Raw genomic sequence first — 17577 nt, 5'->3', positions numbered from 1 at the left:
ATGTTTTATTCTAATTTAAATTATAACCTTAATTATATATCTCTCTCTACTTAATTAAATAAAAGATATGCAAATTATTTGCTATTGAAAACCTTTATCTAGGTGCTATTAATTCTAAATAGCTATATTGGATTGATAATATTTAGCTTTCAATTAATTTTCTTATTGATCAATATTCTTCAATGCTCTTCTTTTATTAATTATAAATAGTGAACTAATAAATAAATAAACAAACTAGCTATCAAAAACTCATTATAATTTTTTAAGAAATAAAATAATTTTTAAATTTAAATAATATTTTGACAATTATCTTTTGTTTAAATTGGCAAATAAATCATTAGAATATTTTAAATATTTATTTTTAAAAAAATTTGTTTCATTTTAAATAATATTTAAGATTTATTATTTTTGTTAATTCTGAAAATTATGGATTTAATATGATTTTAGAAATATCAAAAATCAAAAATCATCAATCATTTAAAATTTCAAAATTAGTAATTATATTATTTGTTTATTAATTTTATATAATTGTTCTTAATATTTTACATACAAAATCTTATTGTTTTAAGTTAGACTTTGTAGGAATTTTTAAAGTTTTAAGAGTTTTTAAGTTTAAAACTTAAGTAGAATAAATTAGTAAAAATATTTTAAAATAAAAATGAATGCAAAAAAAAAGTAAGAAAAGATAGATATGACATATATCAATGCTGCAGCTCTTTAGGATCATTATTTAAGAAGTGTGAATATAAATTTGAAACCTACTCAAGGCGTTAACAATAATAGGATCATCAAAAACCTTAAAAAGAGCTAAAATAATAGAGTGCTATAAAATAGTGCTTAGCAAATTTTATAATGGGGAAGATAACATCTTGAAGAATAAGCTCAACAATAAGAGCAAATACAAACAAATTAAATAAATAGCACTTATAATTCACAAGGATTTCAAAATAATAATATTCATACTCTATCTAGTATTAATAGTTAAAGGATATAAAGCGAAAATCAAATAGGCAATGTAAATTTTACCTTAATATTCAAATCAATTGAATCATGTTATATTTTTTAATAAACAGAGTCATAGAAATAATATTGAGAACATAAATTTAAGACAAAATTCTATGTAAGAGGGAATAAGTTCTAACAATTTAAACTCTTAAAGCAGTGAACAACGTAAAAATAGCTCCCAAGGATAAAGGAATAACAAATATATAAGAATAGGTCACTAAAAAATTCAATTAAACCCAATTGATTTAGGAAAGAAAGAAAAAAAATAATTTTTACCTCCTCTTCCTCATGAAATAGACTAGATAAGAATAAAAGAGGAAGAAAAAAATGATAAAGTTAAAATGAATAGCTATTTAAATAAACTAACTTTAGCTCAAAGGTAATGCATTTATTATATATATTACAATCTTTATTATAATAATTTTTAAGTAAATGAATAAAATTATATTTTGAAATAAATTTAATAAAAATGTCGAAAGAATGAAATTTAATTATTTAAATTTATTTTTCAATTAACTAAAAAATGTTAACTTATTTACAGTTTAGAATAGAATTTTAATTTTATTTTAATTTTTAATTTTTAGGCTGGGAATAGTTCCTGCTCCACCTAAACCCCTTACTCGAGAAGATTGGATTACAATTGAAGAATAGTCAAAGAAAAGAGATGAAGGATAGTGTCCTATTTGCTTGGAAGATTTTAAAGATTAAGGTTAGATAATTCTAAGTTGTTCTCATGTTTTTCATAAATAATGCCTTGAAAGCTTTGAAAAGCATAATAAAGTTAAAACTTGCCCTATATGTCGTAAGCAGCACTATGATAAAAAACACTGGGATGATGGATATAAAAAATATATAATAAGATGTGCGATTTTAATTTAGAAGAGGTGGAGAGGAGGAAAAGCTAGATATGAATTCTTTACTGATTTACTTAATAAAAAGTATAAAGCAACGTCAGCTAGATTAAGGAGAAAAATATTAGGCTATAAATTAGGGAAATTCAACTCTAAAATAACAACAGCAATAGAATAAAATAGTAAAAATACTTAAAAGGTTGTAAAGTAATTCGATGAAAATATAAAGAAGAAAATTGAGGAAATGTATTCCTAGATGTATGAAATCTAACAGCTAAAAACAAAGAATGAGAAGAACTTAAATGAATTCTTAGGAAATGAAGCACAAATAGCTTTATAAAATCATCCAGATTATGAAAAGGTGATGGATGCTGAATTGAATGGGTAAAGAAGACTTAAATAAAAAATAATAAGTGAATCTGAATGGAATGAAATTAAAAACAAAGCTATTAATAGATGCGATAAAGATTGCGCAATTTGTTTTAATAATTTATATCTAAACGATCATCTTTAAGAAGAAAATACTCATGTTCATAGCGAAGATAAGTAATGCTGCTCTTAACCAAATAATTAGAAGCAAAAGAAAGGGTTGTATATACTATCTTGCACTCATATTTTTCATGCTAACTGCTTAACCGCTTTCGAGAGGTACAATCTACAAGAAAACTAAGTTTGCCCAATTTGCAGATCTTAGTATTAGAAGCAGCATTTCATATTTAAAAAATGATCAAATCAAAAATTAATCATAAATAAAATAAAATCACCAAATTTATATTATAATAAAACTTTTTAAAAATATTCTTATTATATTTGTAGAAAAACTTCTTTAACTTCTCTTTGTATAAATCAGTGAATAAACAAATAAATAAATAATTCTGTAAATTTAAATCTCTTGATATTAAAATTTTAAATAAGAGTCACTTCTCCACAAACTAAGCTGGCTATTTGCATATAAAAAAATTAATAATTAGAGTTTAAACATTTAAAACAACTATTTTCTGTATAAAAGATAAAAATTATGTCATAATTTGCCTTTATTTAATATAAAACTTTGTAAGCTTACAGAAAAATAAAAGCAGGTAAAGCCATAAAATAATTACATAAATTATTTAATAAAAAACAACAATTTTTATTCTTTAAATCTACTCTTATTGAACTTTAATTTAAGTCTGATATTTTAAAATCAAGCCATTTTTTTCATATTAAAAAAAATTATTTGCAAGTATTCATCTACTCTTAGTATCTTTAAATTTTAAATAACTTACTTATGGGCACATTTTTCTTTGAAGTAAAAATTGATCAGCAATTTATATTTGCAGCAAAATTGTTGAATAATTAGATAAATGTTTACTACATGGAATTACATCCATCTACGGAATCAATCAGAATCTTAATTAATTAAAAGATTCATATAAAAGTAGAATAAATAATCATTATTTATAAACAATTACTTAATTGGTAAAAAATTCAAACAAAAATAAGAAGCAAAAATTGAAAAAAAGACAGGTAGTTAGTGTTTTAAAAAGTCAAACCTAAACAGCTTTACATACAACAATAAGTTAAGTCTAAATATAAAAATAAAGCTATAACATCTAATTAGTAATGTATCTAGAAAAAAGTAGTGTTGTAGTCATCACTGGGGGTTCTTCAGGGATAGGAGAAGCTCTTGTCAAGCTTTTCTTAGAAAGAGAGTGCATGGTAATCATAGTAGACAAGAAAGAAGGAAACTCACCTTAACTTTAGTATCATTATGGATCAAATAGGTGTCAGTTCTATTAGTGTGATGTCCTTGATGAGTTACAAGTTTCAGAGTTATTCATCAAATTGATGGAGAGACATGTTCGCATTGATTTTCTTTACAATGCAGCTGCTATTAATAAATTCAATGATGATCCTTCTCTCTAGCCTTCAGCAAAAATGACCAAATATGCTTGCATAATGATGACAAACCAAAAAGGCGCCAAAAAAGACTAGCCTTACTAAGGTGTAATTGTTGATTTGGCATAAGGTTCCAAGTAAGGTGTAGATGACGTTTCAACTAATGGAATGTGCCCTGTTTACTTCAGACATGGAATCAGAATTATTAATACTCCTTTTTGTGCATTCACTGACTCAATATCAAAGCAATAAATAAAAGATATCGTATACAGTATCTTCAAGCTCTCAATATCAGATTAGAAGTTTACCGAATTTCTACAGCTATCACCAATAGGATCACCATCTCTATGAGACAAGAAATCTAAAAATACTAACTTTGTTAGCCAGCTAGCTAGCTAAATAATTAACAATCTATACTTAATTAACTCTATTTATAACTAACCCTTTTAAAATAATAATAATATATGAAAATAATTAATGGTAACAAAATAAATTCTACAACATTACTAATATATATTAAAATTAATTTTCTATTTGTACTATTTTAGCATACTATATATTTATATAAATAAAGATGTATAACATTTTATTTTAATTAAATTCTCATCAAAATTTATATTCCTATCAAACGCAATTCACATTCACCAAAAAAAAAAAACATTAATATTCTAAATTTTACTTGTCATTTTACTCTATATCAGTTAATACTTGCTTCTAATCTTTCATAAATATATTTATAAGAATAAGTTATCCAGATTTTTGATAATAAATAATTCAGCTATTTTTAGAATCATTATTTAGATTTAATTTCACTATTGCTATCAAATTTATTTTATTACAAAATTTTTTACTTTGTTGATCAGAAATGATCAAATATAAATTAAGAAGACCTAATTATTTCAAATAAAGAAATAGTATTATTTCTGATCAATTTTAAAAGTAATTTAAATTAATCTTATAAGTAATTTAAAGCAATTTCAAGAATTGTAAAATTTTATTTATTTTAAAGATTTTTTGAAAAATATACTCAAAAAAAACAATCTCATTAATTTATAAATACGTTTAGTCAGCCAATAAATTAAAGCTAAATATTTGTTAGAAGAGTAGAAATATAAATTTTTTTTTTTTTGTTATTTTATAAGTGATTTGTTAATATGATATCATTCTATTTAGAATTAGTGCATCTTATCATAAATAATTCATCACTAAATTATTTAATTAAAAATTATTGTATTTTTTGTTACGACTTAATTTATCTTGCATAAAATGCTGTCATCTGTCATATTGATTAGTATTATTTAAAATATTACTAAATTCTTATTTTTAATTATTTACCTTCATATACTAATAATTTTATAATTATATTATCATATTATCAGTTATTTTTTAAAGGAGATCATTAATTCATTTTTTTAATAATATTTTACCTAAATTTTTATTATTTATAAGAAGCAAATATAAATTTCCCACTTAAACTTTTAAAAAAAATTAAATTTAAATTTGTTTTTTAGGTATGAAAAAAAAATATTTTTGATTTAAATTTCATCAAAAGTAGAAAATATTAGTAATTTAATTCTTTTGTATTTTTAGAGTCATTAAAAAACAGAATGACATAATGTTTTGTCTTTTATTCTATAATATATTGAATGTATTATTTTGCATTAGGTAAGAATTAGTCAAAAAAAATTGAATGTATTTTTTTCATAATTTTACAAATAAATTCCAAAAATAAATTTTAAAAATAAAACACAAAATAAATTAGAGAAAGTAGAAATTTAATAGATCGATTAGCAATAAGAGTTTTTATCAAATTATTTTAAGTATGAGATAATTATGTAGATTTAATATTGCCAATTAAGAATAAATAATAATTTATTATCTGATATACCTCAATTTTAATATGGCTATAATCCACTTATTTTTTAACAAATAAATCTTTAAAAAAGGTTAAAATAAAGCTTAGTATTCAAATAATTTTATTAATTTATATTAAATAAAGTAAAATTATATCATTAGCAGAAATAATTGAATTTCTAAATAAAGTTATATATGAAAAATAAAACCTCAAAAAAGTATAAATATTTCATCAAATGTCAAAAGAATAACTCTGTTTCTTTTTAGTAATTCATATTCTTAATATTGAATATTTAATAGGTAAATATTCAGTTTTTTTTATTAATTTTTGAGCCAATATTCAGTATTCCGTTTTCAAAAATATATGAAATATTATTATATACAGCTTTCTGTAAATTTTGTAATATCAAATTGGGTCAAATTCAAATCCTGTAATTAAAGTAATACTAATATTTATTGCTTAAGAGAAAATAAAAAATGCTAATTATACTTCAAACTGAGATTATTTCAAATTAAAAATGTTTAAACTGTAAAATTAATTTATTTAGATTAATACATAGATTTAGATTATATGGCTAACTGCGAGGATTCGAAAAAAAATATAAATTTTTATATTAATTATTGTGAATTTAGGGTCCAAAATCCTTCAATTCTTGCCAAAAGTTGCAAAATTTTCAATTTAACTTTTTACTTGTAACCCTATTTTTTGCAGATAAATTCTTTTTACTATTAATTAAATATTTTAAAATGTTTATGTTCAAAGTTGAAAAATAAATCCTATCATATTAGTTGAGTTTGAATATTTTTAAATATTATAAATTTTTTCTCTTATATTAATTAGAATACAGACACATAAAAATTTTTACACTCTGCTTAGTAAAGTAAAAAATGGCACCTCTTTAATTTACTTGATACAAAATTAAAATTTGACTATTTTATGAATTTAAAGGAAATTGAATAGAAATATCTCATAATTTTTACTTCACAAAATATTCATCTTAAGTATCACATAAAGAGTTACAAGTAAATATCATTTTAAAATAGATAAGATCCAGTAGAACACTTAGTATATTTGTAATTGGGGATTCAAGAAATATATTATGATCTATTGATAATACTATACCTATAAATACAATTTATATGAACAATATAGCTTAGACCATAGCTATTCTTGCAGGCGGTTAATAAATAGGTATTTATTGTCTCTATTTTTTTTTTATTAGTAAATAATAAAATTTTATAATGAAAAGTATATCTATTTATCTTATTTTTATTTTATATAAAATAATCATTTTAAGTATCACATATGATTTACATTTGCCGTCTTAAAATAAATAACATCTAAATAGATGCTAAGTAAATTAAAAACTATTTTGGTATTCATCACAATTAGAATAAATAGAAATAATTAGGTTTTACTCATATTAAAAAATGCTATCCTTATTATTTTTAAGAATAAAAAAGTTCAATTTTAAGATATTTTTTTGACTTACAAACTTAATTAAATGTGATAAAGTCAAAATTTCATTTTATTTTTATCATTTAAACATGATTGAATTTTTTGAATCAAGATCTTTTGAATTATTTTTAAAATTACTATAAAAATAAAGAGTTTTATCCTTATATTATCAAATAAATAAATAAATACTTGTTCAAAATGGCAATAAAAATCATAAATTGCTAGATATAAACCAAATTAAAATTAGAAGTATCAATGTTGCTTAAATGATAAATTACTATAAAAATTATTAGAGATGCTTAACTAAAAGCGAATAAATAATTGAATTTGTATTTAGGATATCCATAACAAAATAAGTATTTCTTCCAAGCAAAATAATATATATTTTGCTTACATTTTTCAATAATTTTAATATTAAAATCCATAGAAGCAAATGTATAATCTAATTTTTTGATTATATTTTTTGTTTAATACCCTGAAAGATAGGTATTCTTATATTTATTTTTCTATCTGTCAATATTTACATATTTTTTAACAAAGCATTATTTCAATTTTATTTGCTTGGATTGTGCAATACTTTAGCAATTTTAAATAAACAAGATACAATACTTGTCAAATACTTAATTTTTATTTGTTTAATTTTTTTGATAAATTTATTATCACATACATTATTACAAGCACGTTGATAAAATTAGAAATTCTTTAATAATTATTAACACTTTGAAGTGGGTCCCAGGCCCAATCTAAAAAATTTAATGTATGCCCCGCCCCGTTGGACAGTTGTATAATTTTCTATTATATATTTTTATTTAATAAAATTTAATTACCTCAACTGCAATTTCTGTAATCTAAATTAATTAGAAATATTTTTGAACCAAGGAAACATTTAGTTTTATTTTAAAATATTGTTCTATCTAAAATAAATATATTTTGCTTTAACAAAATTTCAAAAATATTTAACAAAAAGCTTTTGTAAGATAAAACTAAAAATATTTAAGAATGATTATGTATTATATCATTTAAATATAATCATTTATAACATCCAAAAAGAAATTTTATTAAGTATTAATAATTATAAATACATTTCCAATTATTAAGTTTTCATTTGTAGTAAATTGAGAATATAAAGATATTTTAGACTAAATAAAAGTTTCTATTTCTTTTTGAAGTCATCTCATATACAAACTTTTATTTTTGATATTACTTTTAAAATAGAAATTTATTATAATATTCTCCAAAAAAATTATTTAATTGCTACAATTTTTTAAAGTTTTTAAAAATGTAAAAGATTTGAAGAATTCGCTAATTATTTTTAATGAAAGAAAAATTTATTTTTTTGTTGGAGCAAATGAAAAAAAAGAGTATTTTCTTTTAGTTGGAATTATTCATGTAAACTTTAATCTATATGTATGGTATTCGTTGGAGTTAAAAGGAAAAAAAAACTTAATATACCTTTACTAAACGATGTAAATAGTTTCTAATAAATGAATATTTATTAAATTAATTAAATTTTGTCTTTTATTACGGATTTTGTGGGCAAAACTTAATGATTTACATAATTAAAGATTGTGTAACAATGTATCACTTTTTATTTGATAATTAAAAATAAATTAATTAAAAAGAATAACTGCGTCATAATCTTTTAAAAAATACAATATTTAATGAATACTAAAAAATATCTACAACTCTATTTAATAGTAAAATATGATTTCAATATTCAATTACAATACAATATTTCGATGTTTTGCTATTTAAGTATTTAATTTAAAGAGAAGCGAAAACATAAATCTAGTACTTTACTATATTTTCAACTATCATAATTTTAGTAATAGCTAAAATATGATTATTAATTTAAAAAGAACTTTCGTCAGTTAAGCATTACATAATTTTGACCTTGAAATCGATTGCAAGGATATTTTTAAATTGCACTAAAGAAAAAATAAGATTTAAATATTTGGAAAATATTTATTTTTAATTTCATATCACAACATACATATTTAATAATAACGTATAATTTAATACTAGACTTTTTATACATATTTTATTCACTTTTGTTTTGAAATTAATTGTTAATATAAATTTGAATATATTTTTTGTTTTAATGAATCTATCTAACCAATCAATAACTTCCATACTAGCTATATATCTTGTTATAAGTAGCAAATAGCTTTCTCTGTATAATAAAAATAAATAGTTAACAAATATAAAAAATAAATCCTTCTTAGAAAATAGTAAATAAAATCGAGTATCTAATTTCAGTAATATTAACAAAATTAAGAAAAAGCTTTAAATTATAAACTGTTTAAATAAAATGAGAATTATTATAATATTAATATCGTTATTTATTATTTAAATAATTAAAGGTACCATTAAATATTTAAGTAAATATATTTAAATATCAAAACTCTTTTATAAAAAAAGCTGTAGAAAAAAACTATGAAGACTAACAGATTTCTTTCTCTCCTATAATTTAATAATTTGATATAAACTAAGTATAGTTTTACTCTTAAGCCTTCGACCATCATATTAAGATCTTTTGTTTGTTTGAGCCAACTTTAAATTAATCTAGAGATTTTGTTTTCCATTTTAGCTTTTAACTTAAATCTAAGTAATTTATTATTATTAATTAATTTTTTTTGTGGATTAATTTATTTTTGAAAAGATTAAATAAGAAAATAAGATGGATAATGGTGTATTTAGATAAATCTATTGAGTCAGGAATAATTGAAGAATAAGGAATATAAATATTCTATCTAAGTACTAAATACAAATCAAACTAAAATACAATTTTATCAGATCACCTCAAATAAATCGAAATGACTTTTTTTATTGATGAACAAGAAATTAATCCAACTACTTTAGTTGATTAATTTGAATTTTTATAGTAAATTTTTTATAATCATAAAAAAATATTTATTCTTAAAAAAGAATTTAAATATTAAATTTAATAAAATTTAACTTAATAAAATAAAAAGCTTGCATATTAGAGAAAATTATGAAACTACTAGTAAAAAGTTTAGACTGTTGTAAACAAAAGTGTCTGGAGCTTGCTCTATAGGTTAATTTAAAAATAAAGATAGTACTTGCGGTACTTGTACATCAAATTGTAATTTCTGCTCAGATAGTGGTTCTAGTAGTTGCTTTGTTTGCAAAGATACTTATTACTAATCAGGAACTAATGACTTTTTTAGAGTAAAAGGATCCTGTTCCAATGGATCTTCAGGTTGTGGTTCTTATCATACCAAAGTTAGTGGTAAATGTTGTCTTTACAATTGCAAAAGTTGTGACTAATACGATAAATGCTTAACTGCAGGTACTAATTAAATTTTTAACTATAAAAATAATGACCTGTAAACAAAATCAGGTGTTTGTCTAAGTTCTGTTAATTTATATAACGCTGCTTGCGTTTGCGCTCCTGGATAATATAATAATAGTGCTAGCTCTATTACTTGCTCTGCTTGTCCTACTAACTGCAACAGGTGTGGAAAGCCTTCAAGTACAATTATATGTGTTATATGCAAGTCCGGATACTATTTATCTTCATCAGGAAATTGTGTTCAATGTGGACCAAACACATTTACATAATATTTATTAAGGGATGATCTTGCAGATGAAGGTAATCCTTTTTCTTATTGCTTAGACTGTGACTCTTCTTGCAATGGATGTACAAATTATGATTAATATAGTTGCATTGATTGTAAAGCAGGGTGGTATAAATTTGTTTAATTAGATGGTAAAACAATATGCATGGATTGTTAAGCCAGTTTAGGATATTTTGTGAAAGGCGGTCAGTGTTATAATCAATGCGGACCTAATTGCTAAGCTTGTGATTAAAATTTAGCATCAGAATGTACAAACTGTTTGTCTGGTTTCTATCTTAAAGTTGATACAAAAACATGTGATCCCTGCAATTTAAATTATTACTACAAATCTTCGAGTCAATGTCTTAAATGTGTTGATAAGTGTAAAACCTGTACTTCAGGAACATCTTGCACTTTATGTGATACAGGATTTTTTGTAAAAGGAGGCAATACATGTGATATATGTAGCTCAAATACAGGTTTTTATTAAGATGTTCCTAACAATAAATGCTTAGCATGTGCATAATTTTGTCTAAATTGTACTGGTGGTTAACCATAAAACTGTACCTAATGTTAAACAGACTACTATAAATATGATAATAATACAGAAAATAATCCTGCTGATGATTATTGTATTGACTGCAATTTATCTGGTGGATATTTTCTTGATGGTACTACATGCAGAAAATGTTAAGCTAATTGCCAAAAATGTTCTAATAAATTAACCTGTGATCTTTGTAATACAGGTTTTTATGTAGACCAAACTACTGGTACATGTATATCTACTTGTGATACTTCTTAAGGAAATTACATATGGAACGGAACTCATTGCAAAAAATGTGATTCTGACTGTTAGACATGCAAAGGAGGTGCAAAAACAGATTGCATTAACTGTGCCCCCTCTAAATATAAATTCGATTAAAATAACACTCCAGGTGATACAAGCGATGACATATGTGTAAAGTGTGATCAAATTTAATAATTTGTTAATATTGATAATATATGTAAAAGATGCGATCCTACATGCTAAACATGTAACAGCACTACAAATACAGGATGCATTAAATGCTAATCAGGTTTAAGCAAGAGAAATTTTGTTTGTCTGAATTGTTCAACAATTTAAAGTACTTATGTTGATATTGATCAATGCAAAGATTGTGATCCTTCCTGTCAATCTTGCTCAAAAGCAGGAAATTAATGTGATGTTTGTAAATCTGGTTTTTCTAGACAATCAAATAGTTGCATAGATTGCTCAAAACTTTCAAATTATTATGTAGATTTCACAATTAATAAAACGGAAGGAGAATGCAAGTAATGTGATTCATCTTGTGCAACTTGTTATGACGGAACCCCTACTGGCTGTAAAACTTGTGCAAGTGGAAAATATAGATTAGGCAACTTATGTGTTAGTTGTAATCTAGATAAATAAATAAAAAATGATAATACCTAAACCTGTGATGATTAATGCCATCCATCATGTAAATATTGCTCAGGTTCTTCTGAAACTGAATGCTTGAAATGCGAAGTTGGATATTATAAGTTAGGAAATAAATGTGTTTAGTGCAATTAAGATAAATATTTTAAAAATGAAAACACATAGACTTGTGATTAATGCCATTCTTCCTGCAAAACTTGTAGTGACTCATCTAATCTTGGTTGTTTAGTTTGTGATGATGCCATGAAAAGATATTAAGATGGTACTTGCTAAGTATGTGATCCAGCTAATTCACCCTATTTTATATCAGGTAATAATTGCTTAAAATGCGATTCTTCCTGCTTAACATGTACTGGTGATAAAGATACCTAATGTACTTAGTGCAATAATCCTGCATATAAAATAAGAGAAGTAGTAAATTAATGTATGCCATGTCCTGATAATTACTTTTCGATAAATAATTATTGTTACAAATGTCATTCTTCCTGCGAAACATGTTAAGGTTCTAATGATGATAAAAGCTGTACTAAATGTAAAGCAGGATTTAATTTCCATTAAGATAATACATGTAGTGAATGCTTAGTAAATAATAAATTTTACATAGATGCTAATGATAATGTATGCAAAAGTTGTGACTCCACTTGCTTGACATGTACAGGACCTAGTAAATTCGAATGCACAAATTGTGACGGAACATTAAAAAAGCTCAAAGATAATACTTGTGTTGATTGTCCATTAATAGGATTCTATGTAAATGGTGAAAGATGCTACAAATGTGATTCCACATGTAAAACTTGTGATGGTGAAAATGATACTAGTTGCACTCAATGCTAAGATAATTTATATAAATTTATTGATGACGGAAAATGCAAGACTTGTAACAAAGAAAATAAATTATATATCGACACTCAAGATAATAATATTTGTAAGCACTGCCATACAACTTGTAAAGAATGCTAAAATGGAACAGATACAGGTTGTACTATTTGTAATGATAACCTTTATAAAATGAAAGATTAAACCTGTTAAACCTGCCCTGATCAACACTTTTTCAAATAAGGAGAATTTTGTATAGAATGTGATTAATCTTGCCTCACATGCTCAGATAACACTAACAAATGTATCAAATGCGATAATACTAAAGGTTACTATTTTGATAAAAATAATTTCTGTAGAATATGTGAAAGTGATAAATCTTTTTATATTTCTGGTGAATTTTGCAAACCTTGTTTCTCAAATTGCAGTACATGCTTAGGTGGTTTATCTACTGAATGTAAAACTTGTTTAAATCCTACTGAAAAATTGATGCCTGATAATAGCTGCAATATTTGTACAACTGATAATTATTTTATGCAAGGAGATAGATGTGTCCCATGCGATCAAACTTGTAAATAATGTCATGGTGCTTCTGCAAATGAATGCACACTATGCTAGAATGGATAGTATTTATTTAAGGATAATTCTTGTGCCATATGCCCTAGTGAAGGTTATTTTATAAAGGATATTAATTGTTTTTAGTGTACTTAAAATTGTAAAATTTGTACAAATGAAAATAATGATGGTTGCTAGTAATGTATGGGAAGTAAAAAATTAGATAAAAATAATGTTTGCATAGATTGCCCAATAACTGAATTTTACTAAACACCTACTTAATGTCTTGAATGCCATTAAAATTGTCTTACTTGTAATAATGAAGGTATTTATTGATTTTATTTTTAAAAATTAAAGTTAATTTAATTTATTATTTTAATAGACTCTACAAGTTGTTTAACTTGTAAAACTGGATTTAGTAAAATGTTAGATGGTAGTTGTCAAACATGTCCCTTAACTAATTTTTATGATGATGGAATTAATTGCACTCCATGCCATCCTTCATGTGAAGTTTGTAAAGGACTTACAGAAAATGATTGTTTAAATTGTCCAAGTGGCAAATATTTTATGCCAGATAAAACTTGCAAAGTGTGTCCAATAAATAATCAATTTTACATAGATGGCTTATAGTGCGTACCTTGTTTTGAAGGCACATGCTAAATGGAAAGGAAAAAAATTAATGTTCAACATGTTAAACAGGACTTTATTTATATTCAGATAATTAATGTGGAAGTTGTAGTGAAAATTATTATTTCAGGGATGATCAAAATATGCTATGTAAGAAATGTGATACATCTTGTATGACTTGTCATGGAGCACTTGATACTGAATGTGATTTATGTGACACAAATAAATATAAATATCCTGATTAGAAATGTAGAGAATGTGATATAAATAATAAAAAATTTATTTCATAAACAAATATATGCTTAGATTGCGATAGTTCTTGTAAGACTTGCAACAACGAATAGCCAGATTAATGTAAATCATGTGAAAGTAATTTATATTTTAGAGATAGTTTATGTTAGGTTTGCCCAGATGAGCACTTCTTCATTTAAGGGACTTATTGTTTGAAATGTGATAGTACCTGCTTAAAATGTTCAAATAGTAAAGCAACAGATTGCATTTCTTGTGATAATAATAATTTTATTAACGAGGATTCAAAACTTTGTTAACCATGTGATACTAGCAACAAATATTTTTAAAATGGATTTTATTGTAGAAAGTGCCTTCCTTCATGCAAAACTTGTAACAATACTAGCAAATGTTTAACATGTGATGATGGTTTATCCTTTATGGAAGATGGTACTTGCAAAGTATGTAATACTGATCATGGTTTCTATATAGAAGCCAGTACTAACACTTGTAAAAAATGCATTTAAAACTGTTTAAAATGTTCAAGTTCAACTTCATGTGATGTTTGTTAAAGTGGATTTATTTTAAGAATAGATGGATCATGTGGTAACTGTGATTCAAACCAATATGCTGATTAAAATTAAAAATGCTAAAACTGTCATTCATCTTGTGCCACATGCAATGGTCCAGATGCAACGAATTGTTTAAGTTGTTCAAATAGTTAACTATTTATCAGATTAGATACTAAACTATGTGACAAATGTGACTCTAACTAATATGTTGATGGAAATAAATGTGCTAATTGCCATTCTGATTGCGCTACTTGTTCAGGTCCTCTTGATTAAGATTGCAAAACATGCTCTAACAACTCAAAGTAATTTTGTGATAATGCAAAAGTTGCCGCATTTGGAAAATAGAATAATAATTCATCTTTAATTTGTGAAAAATCTTGTTTAACTTGTAACTCAACATGCAAAACTTGCTTTTCATCTACTTCTTAAGGATGTATGAATTGCTCTACAGGAACACTAAAGGCAGATTTTTCATGTTCTGTTTGTGGTATTGGAGAATATTTAGACTCATAAACTAAAACATGCAGAAAGTGTTCTGTTAATTGCAATCAATGTACAAGTTTAAACTAATGTACTTAGTGCAAAGATGGATATATAAATGTATCTGGTAAATGCTACTCGTGCCCTCCTGGATAATTTGTTGGTAATAAACTTATATATAGATAAAACTAATTTTTTTAATTAAAAATAGATGTAGATACAAAATGTAAGTAATGTCACTTTGATTGCAAGACATGTATTAATAAAAATAATACTGACTGCCTAGTTTGTAGTGATTCTAACAAATTCTTAAATTAAAATAATTTATGTGTTGATAAATGCGATCTTGGATATATTAGGCACACAGTTTTAAATAAATGTGTAAGATGCTAATATAAAATGATAAACGGTAATTTAGAATGTCTTGAAGAGTGTCCTGACTAAAGTGGATGCTCAATTACCTGCTTAGACAATTCTTTTAAATTAAATGATTAATAATGCTAATGCAACTAGAATTATTAGTTTATTTAAAATTCTGTTAACAAATGTGAGATCTAGTGTGGAAAAAATGCCATAAAAGTTGATTAAAACACATGTCAGTGTTAGGATTCTACTTATGAATTTGTTCCTTTATCTTATACAACCTGCCGTGTCAAGTGTGGACTTAATGCTGCAAATTTAGATGAAAATACTTGTAGTTGTAAAAATGGCTTTTCATTTAAGCCTTCTACAAACAATACCGTTTGTTAGATTGATTATGGATTGAGTGCTTTTAGAGTAGATGAAAATTCTTGTTAATGCAATCCAAATTACAAATTTACTGCTGGATCAAAAATAAATTGTGAAATAGTTTGTGGTTTCAAGGCTTCTCAAATTGATACCTAAACCTGTGGTTGCGAGAAAGGTTATTCTCTTGTACCTTCATCAAAGACTGAATGCTAAATAGACTGCTTAGAAAATACTGACAGAGTAGATAATAATACATGCAAATGTAAGTCAGGTTTTAGCTTTGTTTAAAACTCGTATGTTTAGTGTTAAATTAATTGTGGCCTCTTTGCTTAGAATAATGATATTAATACTTGTAAATGTCTTTAAGGATACGAGTATCAGGCTAATTCTTAAATAAACTGCTAGCTAAAATGTTTAGATAATTCAGCCAGAGTTGATGCTTCAACCTGTAAATGCAATGATGGATTTGAATTTGTTTAACATTCAAAAGCTTAATGTCAAAAAAAATGTGGTACTTACGCAAAAAACAAAAATTTACTTACTTGTTAATGTCTGGATGGTTATGAATTTGTATCAGGTAGTAGTACAGTTTGTATGATAACATGTGGTAAACATGCATCAAGACTAAACAATGATACTTGTAGTTGCGATACAGGTTATCAATTTATTTAAAATTCCTAAAGAGAATGTTAAATTACTTGTGGAAGAAATGCATCTAATAAAGATTAAGTTACATGTATATGCAAGAATGAATTTTAATTTGAATAGAATTCAACTACTGATTGTGAAATAGTGTGTGGCGTTAATTCGTCACCTCTTACAAAGGATTAATGTCAGTGCAACCCAGGTTATGAACTTGCACCTAATTCTTTAGCAAACTGCTAATTAAAATGCGGCGCTAATGCTATAAATAAAGGATATGATCAATGTGTCTGTAAAACTGGATTTTATTACCGGTCCAAAAAAAACTGAAATAACAATTATTTATGAAAAATTGAAATAAACAATTTTTTTAGTATACATATTCTGATAGAACTCGAAAAGCTCTACAGGAATATATACTTAAAATATTTTTTATGATGATACTAGTTAGATATTTTTAATCAAGAAAAAACTTAAAAATTTGAAAAATATTATAATACATTATAAAATAATTGACTTATAGCACTTTGCTATTTTAAAAAATGGCTATTACTGCTAAACAGAACATAGCAATTAGGTTTTAAAAGTAAATATATAATATCTTTTTTAATTTTTTTATATGTATTTATGAATCAAATTTAATTTATAAAATGAGGGAACAATCGAATATTTTAAGATTTAAAAAAGGAGGGCAATTATATAAAAAATAAAATATATTTTGATGATTTTGTAATGTATAGATAAAAAAGATTTTTTTAAAATTATTTTTTTCATCTAAAATTCCCCCTCTTAATTTGTTTATTCATAAATGCTTAGTTATCTTTATAAGTAAATTCTAAAAATAATCAAAAATTGAGTAGTAACT

At 24.2% G+C, this 17577-nt stretch overlaps 3 protein-coding genes across 3 annotated transcripts; all 3 read left to right on the top strand. All coding sequences in view use genetic code 6, as the record gives it.

The window, feature by feature from the left end:
• Window positions 1–541: 541 nt before the first annotated feature.
• On the top strand, window positions 542–2856 carry TTHERM_00047430 (anaphase-promoting complex subunit 11 RING-H2 finger protein). The gene is made up of 3 exons (XM_001014738.2): window positions 542–1015; window positions 1074–1384; window positions 1590–2856. Exons 1-3 carry the CDS (start codon window positions 659–661, stop codon window positions 2581–2583), a joined length of 1662 nt encoding a protein of 553 aa, XP_001014738.1. The 5' UTR covers window positions 542–658; the 3' UTR covers window positions 2584–2856.
• Window positions 2857–3458: 602 nt separating this feature from the next.
• On the top strand, window positions 3459–4085 carry TTHERM_00047420 (oxidoreductase, short chain dehydrogenase/reductase family protein; the record flags this gene model as incomplete). The annotated part of the gene is made up of 1 exon (XM_001014737.3): window positions 3459–4085. The coding sequence occupies one exon, from the start codon at window positions 3459–3461 to the stop codon at window positions 4083–4085; it is 627 nt and encodes a 208-aa protein (XP_001014737.1).
• A 5778-nt stretch (window positions 4086–9863) lies between these two features.
• Window positions 9864–17042, top strand: TTHERM_00047410 (zinc finger lsd1 subclass family protein; the record flags this gene model as incomplete). Its single annotated transcript, XM_001014736.3, has 5 exons — window positions 9864–9931; window positions 10023–13759; window positions 13817–14211; window positions 14307–15504; window positions 15553–17042. 5 exons carry the CDS (start codon window positions 9864–9866, stop codon window positions 17040–17042), a joined length of 6888 nt encoding a protein of 2295 aa, XP_001014736.3.
• Between the last annotated feature and the right edge of the window lie 535 nt (window positions 17043–17577).

Source organism: Tetrahymena thermophila (assembly GCF_000189635.1).
Source record: "Tetrahymena thermophila SB210 genomic scaffold scf_8254659, whole genome shotgun sequence".
Classification (NCBI taxonomy): domain Eukaryota; phylum Ciliophora; class Oligohymenophorea; order Hymenostomatida; family Tetrahymenidae; genus Tetrahymena; species Tetrahymena thermophila.
Note: the sequence above shows the minus strand (reverse complement) of the source record. Positions and strands in the feature narration are given on the sequence as shown.